We start from the raw sequence: 9,009 nt of genomic DNA, 5'->3' as shown, positions 1-9,009 counted from the left end.
AGATGTGTTTGCCCTTTCTTTATCCACCAACCCATGAAGTCCAAATAAATATTATTAGTACTGATCACTCATCAGCAATAGCAATTGAGTTTTTAAATCTTTTTGATGGATTCCACATGATCTCCTTCTTGACCGTAGAATAAGTCATTATATTATTATCTCGAATAAAGTAATTTATGGTTTATTTAAATGACCAACTTGTGTCTTTGTCTTTCTTTAATCACGGACTTAGGCAATGCAAATAATACAGCTTTAATTCTCATCAACAGAAGCGGTTTATTTCGTTTATATATAAGGAAACCAGTTAATTTCCTTCTTCTCTCCCCTTTGTTTTCATCTCGTTGCTGATTCTAATGCTATTTGACTGCTGAATTTGAAGACCGAAGCAGGAAATTTGCACCTATCCCATGGATTTGACCATTTCTTTAACGCTCATAGAAGGTTTCTTGATCTTATTGGCCATAGCAACTAATAAAGCTATCAGGTTTATCTCTCCTTCATCACTTCATGTTAACCATCCTGCTGCTGTTAATGAGAGGTAATTAATTACTGCTTCTAAAACCCCATATTCGTTATCTTCTTGCTCGATTAACTAATTAATTATCCATTTCTCGTTTCTATATCTTTAGTTTCGAAGGTGAAGCTGTTTCAGTTTCAAAGGTTTCTTCTCCTCCTACTCCTCATATTGTTGCTACTCCTCCTACTACAAAGTATGATGTATTTCTTAGCTTTAGAGGGGAAGATACTCGTCACAATTTTGCAAGTTATCTCTATGAAGCACTTTGTAAAGCAAACATTCAAACTTTTATGGATCACAAACTCCATAAAGGAGAAGATATCTCACCGGTTCTTCTAAGGACCATAGAGGAATCAGAGATATCTGTGATTATTTTCTCTACAGATTATGCTTCTTCAACTTGGTGTCTGGATGAGCTTGTTTACATATTAGAATGTAAGAAAAAATTTGGAAGGATTGTGATGTCTATTTTCTACAAAATTGATCCATCAAATGTTCGCAAACAAAGTGGAAGATTTGGAGATGGCTTTGCTAAACTGAAGCAAAGATTTAAAGACAACCCAAACAAATTACGGAAGTGGAAAAATGCTTTGATCCAATCCACAAGCCTCGCTAGATGGGATTCCAAGAATTTCAGGTACCTTCCAGTGCAGATCATTCGCCTTGTGTGAAAAAAAAAGAGCTTTTTCATGAACTGATAGTGTTATAGATTTTGCTCATCCATTTTAATTTCATAAGTCTACCCAATTGTCCCAGCATTTGTAGTTTATACTTAATTTTTTTGTCTATTAAACATGCTTTTTTTAGGCCAGAGATCAAACTCGTTAAAAAAATTGTCAAGGATATATTGAGCAAATTGAACTACTGTACATCGTCATCATGTCATCTTGAAGGACTTGTGGGCATTAATCATCAAATTGAGAAAATTGAAGAACTATTGATTGATGCTCGGATTGTGGGAATATGGGGCATGGGTGGTATAGGTAAGACTACACTTGCCAAGGCCGTGTTTCACAATTTGAAAGCACAATTTGAAGCTTCCTCCTTTGTTGGAAATGTAAGAGAACAACTAGCAAGAATTGGTCTGAACAAATTAATGGAAGAATGCCTTAAAGAATTATTAAAAGATGAGGGCCTTCACATCTACAATATGAAATCCACTTTTGTGAAACGTAGGCTCCAACAAAAAAAGATTCTTTTGATACTTGATGATGTGGACAATTTATTAACAGCTGAAGATTTAACCAAATTGTGTGATTGGTTTGGAGAAGGAAGTAGAATTGTTGTTACATCAAGAGACATGCATGTTCTCAAGAATGCTTCTGCATCTGCAACATATCATGTTCAGAAATTAGAGTCCGGTCATGCTCTAAATCTCTTCAGTTTGAAAGCATTTAAGCAAAATGATCCATTTAAAAGTTATTTCGAGTTATCAAAGTTGGTTGTTGATTATTGTCAGGGAAACCCATTAGCTCTTGTAGTGTTGGGTTGCTTTCTGTACAATAGAACAAAACAACAGTGGGAAAGTGCATTGGAAAAACTAAAACAAGCTCCACACAAGGATATTTTTACTGTGCTCAAATTGAGTTTTGATGGACTTGATGAGAAGCAAAAGAATGTGTTTCTTGACTTGGTACATTTATCGAGCGAAACAAGTTATAAGATTTCTTTAAACTTTATTAGAGGCTTCTATGACTTTTCTGTATATATTGAGATAAGTGTCCTCAAAGAAAGATCTCTTATTTCCATGGATCAATTTGGTGGAATTGAGATGCATGATCTTATAAGAGAAATGGGTCAAGAAATTTGTAGACAACAATTGATCATTGATCCTGAAAGACCTATTCGGCTATGGAAACACAACGATATTTATCATTTGTTCATCAATAAAAAGGTACTAAGTTGTCAATTTATACGTTTTTCATATTTTTACTTTCTCTTCCTTGTTCAATTTTGAAGCTTTTTGTGTCATATATGTATTTGTTGACTAGGGGAGTGGGACAATTCGATGCATATCTTTGGATATGTGCAAGACAAAAGAGATAACATTGCAGGCTAATACCTTCAGAAAGATGAATGCCTTAAAATTTCTCAAGTTTTACAAGTCTGATTTTGAAAAGCCTTCAAAAGTGTATGTTTATGAAGGTCTTGATAATCTCCCTGAAGAACTAAGGTTTTTCTTTTGGGAAGATTATCCTCTGCCATCTGTACCACTAAGCTTTTGTGCAGAGAATCTCATGGAACTTGAAATGCCTCATAATGAACTCCAACAACTTTGGGATGCAGATCAGGTACATATAAATATCATTTCCCCACAATATATATATAGAGAATTTAATTGTTATGTAACTTGTTTCCGTTGTTTCTCTTTTTCAGCATTTCCCGAATTTAGGAGTGATGAATCTGACTGCGTCAAAAGATCTGGTTGAGCTTCCAAATCTCTCTCAAGCCCCCAATATGAGTATGGTATATCTTGATGAATGTGTGAACTTGACTCAAATTTATTCTTCAAGTAGCTTGAGCAAGCTTTCCCATTTATCCATACGAGATTGCAAAGACCTGAGACATATAAGCATTGGTGGCAATATCAAGGAGACAAGTTCTGGGTTAGTAGCTGTCTACAATTTTCTGGATCTTGGCAACTCGTTGTTCCATAAATTGATTGTGAAGCTCTTTGTCTCAAACGATGGCAATATTTTCTCTGGTTTTCGGGTTAAACTTGTGTCAGTATCATTGTCAGAGATATTATCAACAGATCAGTACATGAACAATACTGAGAGTTCAAAGTTGAAATTGTCATCTTTGCTTCCATTTGTTACTTCACTTCGCTGGTTAGATCTTATGGAGTTTGGCAATTTCAGCGAACGTTTCAACTTTCTTTCTGAACATGAAGAGCTTAAGAATATCCATGCCAAAGATGTAGTCAATGAACTCAGAGCGATGGTGAGAAAGCCATTGGAGGTTGAAGAAAAGAGAATAACAGTAGAGGTGATCACAGATTACACTTCTTATTATCATGGAAAAAGGAAGCCATTGGAGATCGAAGAAGAGATAATGACAGAAATAATGGAATGCTGTTGTAGTACAAGCAATAATAGATTAATCAGAGCTCCTAATAGCATCACACGCTGGCCATTACTGACACAGGTGACATTGCAGAAAAGTGAAATTACTGGGTGTGAAGTTTGGGACATTCCTGGGATTTCAATGTTGAAATCACTTGCAGAATCTGGTTGTTGCAGCAGGAATAAACCTGTCATAGATATAAGAATTTCACTGGATAAAGAAGCAACGATATGGGGTGGCAACAATGATATTGTAGCAGAAACAAAATGGGACATGCCTAATTTTAGCATCGATATATGGCAAGAATTGGCTGGAGATTTCTTTGTTCATTTTCCCATTCGCTTAGATCACGACTCCATTTCGTTTCTTTTATGGTTTTCAAGAAGAACTATCAGCAAGTGATGATGACTTCTGATGCTTCACTGTTATGGATTGATGTGTAGATAATTTGTTTCGCACTCACGTATCATAATTACTGAATCAAGTGTGCGCATTCATTTTGTGAAAGTAAGGCCTACACACAGATGATTTATACACGTAGGAAAGATCATGTTTCTTAAATATAATTTTGATTGTAGGAATGTTTAATTACTGGATCCTAAAGACAAATCACTATTCTAATTTTGATTCATTTTTTTCACTTTCACCTCTTATTTATTGAAATAAATGTGAAAAAGCAACTAGCAGTGTTTTATATTTGATATTCTCTACGTCCCCTATTATAAGTTTTAATTTAAAAAAAAAACATATAGACTAAAAAACCAGTAAAAAATATGTGATATGTAAAAATTATTTTGCTTTATTCCTACTTTCAATTAAATGCAACGGACAACGTTTCTTTAAATATTAAAATTACAACATGTAATTTAGACTTTTATTAAACAATTTTACAAAAAGATACATTGATTATACCTAAAAAGTTATATTTAAAAAAACTTAAAATTAGGACCCTTGTTAACCAATATGATGAGCGCAAAGGGAAAAAAATTAAGAATGATACTTAAAGTGTTTTAGAAAAAACATATCATATTAACTAATTTAACTAATATTCTTAATCTATTCAAATTAATTAATTAAGTCTCAACATTCGGGACTAGAAGAGTACTTTCATTGCTACAATCGGAGTATAAGGGCGAGAGAGAGGGTCATCAATAAAGCAGGGGAGCCTGGGAGGTTTGAGGTTGATCTATGAGAATAAGAGAAGCAACCACAATAATTACTCATATGGGACTCTGGAATGTCCAAACGCAGTTTTAGATCTACGAGAGGTTGAATCTTTTTGCTTTTCAAAATTGAAGCTTGTAGAATAATGTAACCTCTTGCGTTTCCAATAATGGAACAAGTGCTAATACACTAGAATTAGTGTTAACTGTACAACACTCCGCTTGTGCCATTAACTCGTCGTCTTCAACTTCCAATCTCATCCTCTCCTCATTATCATTACCCACTTCTCTTCTTAATGGTACCACCACGCCACTTTCTGACACTCGTTCAAATCAAACGCCAGAGATGATCCCTCCTGACACAAACATCTTCATTGTGTCACTTTATTGAATGACAACTTGTGAAGATCCAAATAATCACGCACATTCACTAACCCTGATCAACTTCTTTCTCCCTTTAACAGTACCACCAATGTTTATTCGCTCTGGCCCATCATATCTTAAGACATAAATCGGTAAGCTTGACTAGGACAGTTTGAAGAATGGATTTGATCCAAACTTACACAGCCATCAGCTTTTAAGCATTCAAGATTCGGGGTCTTAGGGGGTGTTTGGGTGATAACCCAAACCATGGTTTGGGGAAAAATCACCCAAACACCCTTAAAAAAAACCAAAACCATGGTTTTGGGAAAAACAAAATTTTTTTGCTTTTGGAAAAAAAAAAGAGAGTGTGAGAGCCTATAGGATATGTATCTTGTTGTTTTTTTTTTTATAAACATATTTTTTTATAAATATATTTAATCTTATATCTTATAAATATATATACATATTAATTATTTATTAATTATATTATCTTATGTATTATTAATTATGTTAATAAAAAATATATTATTAACAATTTTATTCCTTCAAATTAAAATATATCATAAAATATATTTTTTCTGTAATTATCATATTAACTTATGTTTTTTTTAGTAATTTGTACATGTAAAAAGCGCTTCTGGTAACAACTATCCAAACACTCTCACTTCTCAGAATCATTTTTTCACAAAATCTATTCTTGAAAAAATCTATTCTCCCCAGAATCTATTCTCCAGAAGCTATTTTCCAAACCATGGTTTGGTTATATCCAAACACCCCCTTAGACAGATCTGAGAGTACTGTGAGATATTTTGAGCAGCTTATGTCGATCTTCTTTAAATTTGAAAAATGCTGAAAAAATAAGCAATATGTTACGTTAGATAATTACACAATTTAACCATGAATTTCACTCATGACAATTAAAAACAGGAGACTTTAAAGGAAATAAGTCAATGCATTCAGAAGAGCACTGGATTTAAGGAAAGGAAAAAAAAAGGTTTATAAAGCTGGAAAAATTGGTGATTGGTAAACTTGGGTCCGGATATGTATATGTATAGGGGTTGCGCAATCTTAGGGCTAACGAGGGCAATATGCTCAAATTCTCACAGCTAACATGTAATTTCTCCAAATTGAGGGGGTGTACTCAAATATCAACCGTTCATTTGGTCAATGTTTGATGGCTGAGATATCTAAAACAAAAGTTCAAAGAGGTGTTTAGAATTAGATAAAGAAAATGATACATACTTGATGGCCTTTCCCAAGTTGCTTGATATGACCATTAGGAATTTGAAGCTCAGCAGGATTCCCCTCATAGAAGCTTAACGGCACAGATGGTAAAGGATATTCTTCCAACTAACAACCCTGAATTATTTCATCTGGAAGATAACTCATATCCTTACCAATAATCAACTTTGAAGGCTCTCTCCAATCAGACCAATAAATTTTTAGAAATATTAAATTATGCATCTTTCGAAGGTCATTAGCTGTCAATGGAATCCTTTTTATCTTGCTCATGTCCAATGACAAGCACTGGATTGACTCAGTCACCTAGTAAGCACGTCAAGGGGAAAAAAAGAACAACTATTATAACATAAAAATTTACCAAAATATCATGGAAAATGAGATTACAAAAAAAGAATAGATAGATTAAATTAGTACCTTGTTACTAATGAAAAAATCATAAATGTCCTTATAACTTTGCAGTCGAACAAGGCCTTTAGGATTGGAGAATGACTGTTCTCTAGCAATTTCAACACCCATGTCCCTCACAAGATCATGCATCTCAATATAGCCATTATGATCCAATGAAGTGAGGGCTCTCTCTTTAAGAACATTTATGTCAATATCTACAGAAGAGCCATATAATTGTCTTATTAGGGTCAAAGAAACTTCAACTCTTTCCTTGATGAAAAATGCTATGTCAAGAAACATATTCTTTTGGCGCTCATCAAGTCTATCAAAACTCAATTTCAGAACATCAATAATGTACTTGGGTGGTGCTTCTTTTGTTTTTTCCAAAAAACTTTCCCACTCCTCTTTTCCTCTACCTTGAAGAAAAGAACCCAACATTACAAGGGCCAATGGATTTCCTTGACAATAATCCACTACTGATTCTGATAATTCCATATAACTTTTAGGTGGCTCATTTTGTTTGAATGCTTTCAAACTAAAGAGATGAAAGGCATCATGTAAATTTAATCTTGAAATAGAGTATGTTGAAAATGCAAAAGCATTATGAAGTACTTGCATGTCCCTTGATGTGATAATAATTCAACTTCCTTTTCCAAACCAACGATACATTTTAGTTAAATCTTCAGCCGGTAGTGAATTGTCCACATCATCAAGTATCAGAAGAACTTTTCTGCGTTGAAGCCTACTTCTCACAAAAGAGGATTCTATATCAAAGACATTAATGTCCTTATCTTTTATTAATTCTTTGAGACATTCTTTTTGTAACCTGTCAAACCCAATTATTGCTAGTTGTTCCCTTACATCTTCCACAAAGGAGAAAGCTTCAAACTGTGCTTTCAACTCGTGGAATACAACTCTAGCAAGAGTACTCTTACCTATACCACCCATACCCCATATTCCCACAATGCGAGCTTTACCCAATAGCTCTTCAATCTTCTGAATATGATGATCAATCCCAACTAATCCTTCAAAATGAAAGGACGACTTGCCATTCAATTTGCTCAAAATATCTTTGACAATCTTCTTAATAAGTTTGGATTCAGGCCTAGCACATACATAAATTAAAAGAACAATCATCTTTAATGCCCAAAGAAAGAAGGTATAAGTGCAGAATGAGTAGAAACTACCTGATATTCTTTGAATCCCACCCAGAGAGATTTGTTGATTGGATCAAAGCATTTGTCCAATTTTGCACTTTTTCTTGGTTGCCCCTAAATCTCTGCTTAATCTTAGCAAATCCATCTCCAAAACTTCCATTTTGTTTGCGAACATTTGATGGATCTATGTCATAGAAAATAGGGATGACAACTCTTTGGTATTTATCCCTACAGCTCATAATATGAACAAGCTCGTCCATACAACATGTTGAAGATGCATAATCTTTGGAGAAAATAATCAAAGATATCTCTGATTCCTCTATTGTTTTCAAAAGAACGGGTGAGATATGGTCTCCTTTGTGGAGCTTGTGACCCATAAAAGTTTGAAGGTTTGCATCGCAAAGTGCTCAATAGAGATAACTTGAGAAACTGTCATGAGTGTCTTTCCCTCTAAAGCTAAGAAAGACGTCATAATTGGTTGTAGGAGGAGCAACAATGATATTAGAAGGAGAGCAAACCATGGGAATCGAATCAACATCATCTTTAGAACTACAGATGGAAAGAAATCATAAATTAATATTGGGCTATCAGCAAACGGAACAAAGAGGAATTGCTATAGAAGATGTTACCTCTCATGAATAGAAATAGGACGGATAGTATGAAGTGGAGAGATTAATCTGACAGCTTTATAAATTAGTATAGCCAGCAAAATCAATACAGCTTCTATGAGCATTAAAGCAATGGTTGCATCCATGTGACTGTAATTTCTTGCTTCAACCTCAAACTAATACTTGCTCTTTGGCTTTACCTTCCCAGCAGGGGGTATGGTTTGTTTCTTAATTCACGTGATGATAAAAAGATAAGACAAAAATAGTTAGCAAGTGCACAATACATGTGTCTATATAATACGATATCTCAGGCATTGCTAACCTAATGTTATAGTATCTTCAGAATTATTATAATTAAAAATATATTATAAAAAATTATTTAAATAAAAAATTATAATATTATAAAATTAATTGTTTTTTAATAAATATATTATTTATTAAATATATTTTAAAGCTGAAAAAAAGGATAGCCTAAAGAGAATAAAATTTCATTTTTCTTAGAGCAT

The 9,009-nt window shown here is 33.8% G+C and overlaps 2 protein-coding genes across 3 annotated transcripts; one reads left to right on the top strand and one right to left on the bottom strand.

Moving 5' to 3' along the window:
• Nucleotides 1-319: 319 nt before the first annotated feature.
• LOC114719354 (disease resistance-like protein DSC1) lies at nt 320-4,149 on the top strand. The gene is made up of 5 exons (XM_028904833.1): nt 320-538; nt 630-1,154; nt 1,325-2,411; nt 2,509-2,808; nt 2,894-4,149. The coding sequence occupies exons 1-5, from the start codon at nt 408-410 to the stop codon at nt 3,983-3,985; spliced, it is 3,135 nt and encodes a 1,044-aa protein (XP_028760666.1). The 5' UTR covers nt 320-407; the 3' UTR covers nt 3,986-4,149.
• A 2,231-nt stretch (nt 4,150-6,380) lies between these two features.
• LOC114719357 (putative disease resistance protein At4g11170) lies at nt 6,381-8,258 on the bottom strand. 2 transcript variants are annotated; one of them, XM_028904838.1, is made up of 3 exons: nt 7,926-8,258; nt 6,766-7,843; nt 6,381-6,654 (listed from the first exon to the last, which is right to left on the bottom strand). In XM_028904838.1, exons 2-3 carry the CDS (start codon nt 7,354-7,356, stop codon nt 6,460-6,462), a joined length of 786 nt encoding a protein of 261 aa, XP_028760671.1. In that variant the 5' UTR covers nt 7,357-7,843; nt 7,926-8,258; the 3' UTR covers nt 6,381-6,459. Both variants share the same exon structure in this region, with proteins under 2 accessions (XP_028760671.1, XP_028760672.1).
• Nucleotides 8,259-9,009: the final 751 nt, after the last annotated feature.

The sequence above is a fragment of the Neltuma alba genome, unplaced genomic scaffold (assembly GCF_004799145.2).
Source record: "Neltuma alba isolate B1F8T4 unplaced genomic scaffold, ASM479914v2 tig00011913_pilon, whole genome shotgun sequence".
In the NCBI taxonomy this organism is placed as follows: Eukaryota; Viridiplantae; Streptophyta; class Magnoliopsida; order Fabales; family Fabaceae; genus Neltuma; species Neltuma alba.
Note: the sequence above shows the minus strand (reverse complement) of the source record. Positions and strands in the feature narration are given on the sequence as shown.

Bases quoted from the DNA above. Each gene is read 5' to 3' on its own strand.
- LOC114719354 (XM_028904833.1), top strand. From the start codon at position 408: ATGGATTTGACCATTTCTTTAACGCTCATAGAAGGTTTCTTGATCTTA. The intron at 1,155-1,324 runs GTACCTTCCAGT...TGCTTTTTTTAG, and splicing joins TGGGATTCCAAGAATTTCAG to GCCAGAGATCAAACTCGTTA. The intron at 2,412-2,508 runs GTACTAAGTTGT...TTTGTTGACTAG, and splicing joins ATTTGTTCATCAATAAAAAG to GGGAGTGGGACAATTCGATG.
- LOC114719357 (XM_028904838.1), bottom strand. From the start codon at position 7,356: ATGCAAGTACTTCATAATGCTTTTGCATTTTCAACATACTCTATTTCA. The intron at 6,655-6,765 runs GTACTAATTTAA...CGTGCTTACTAG, and splicing joins ATTTTTTCATTAGTAACAAG to GTGACTGAGTCAATCCAGTG.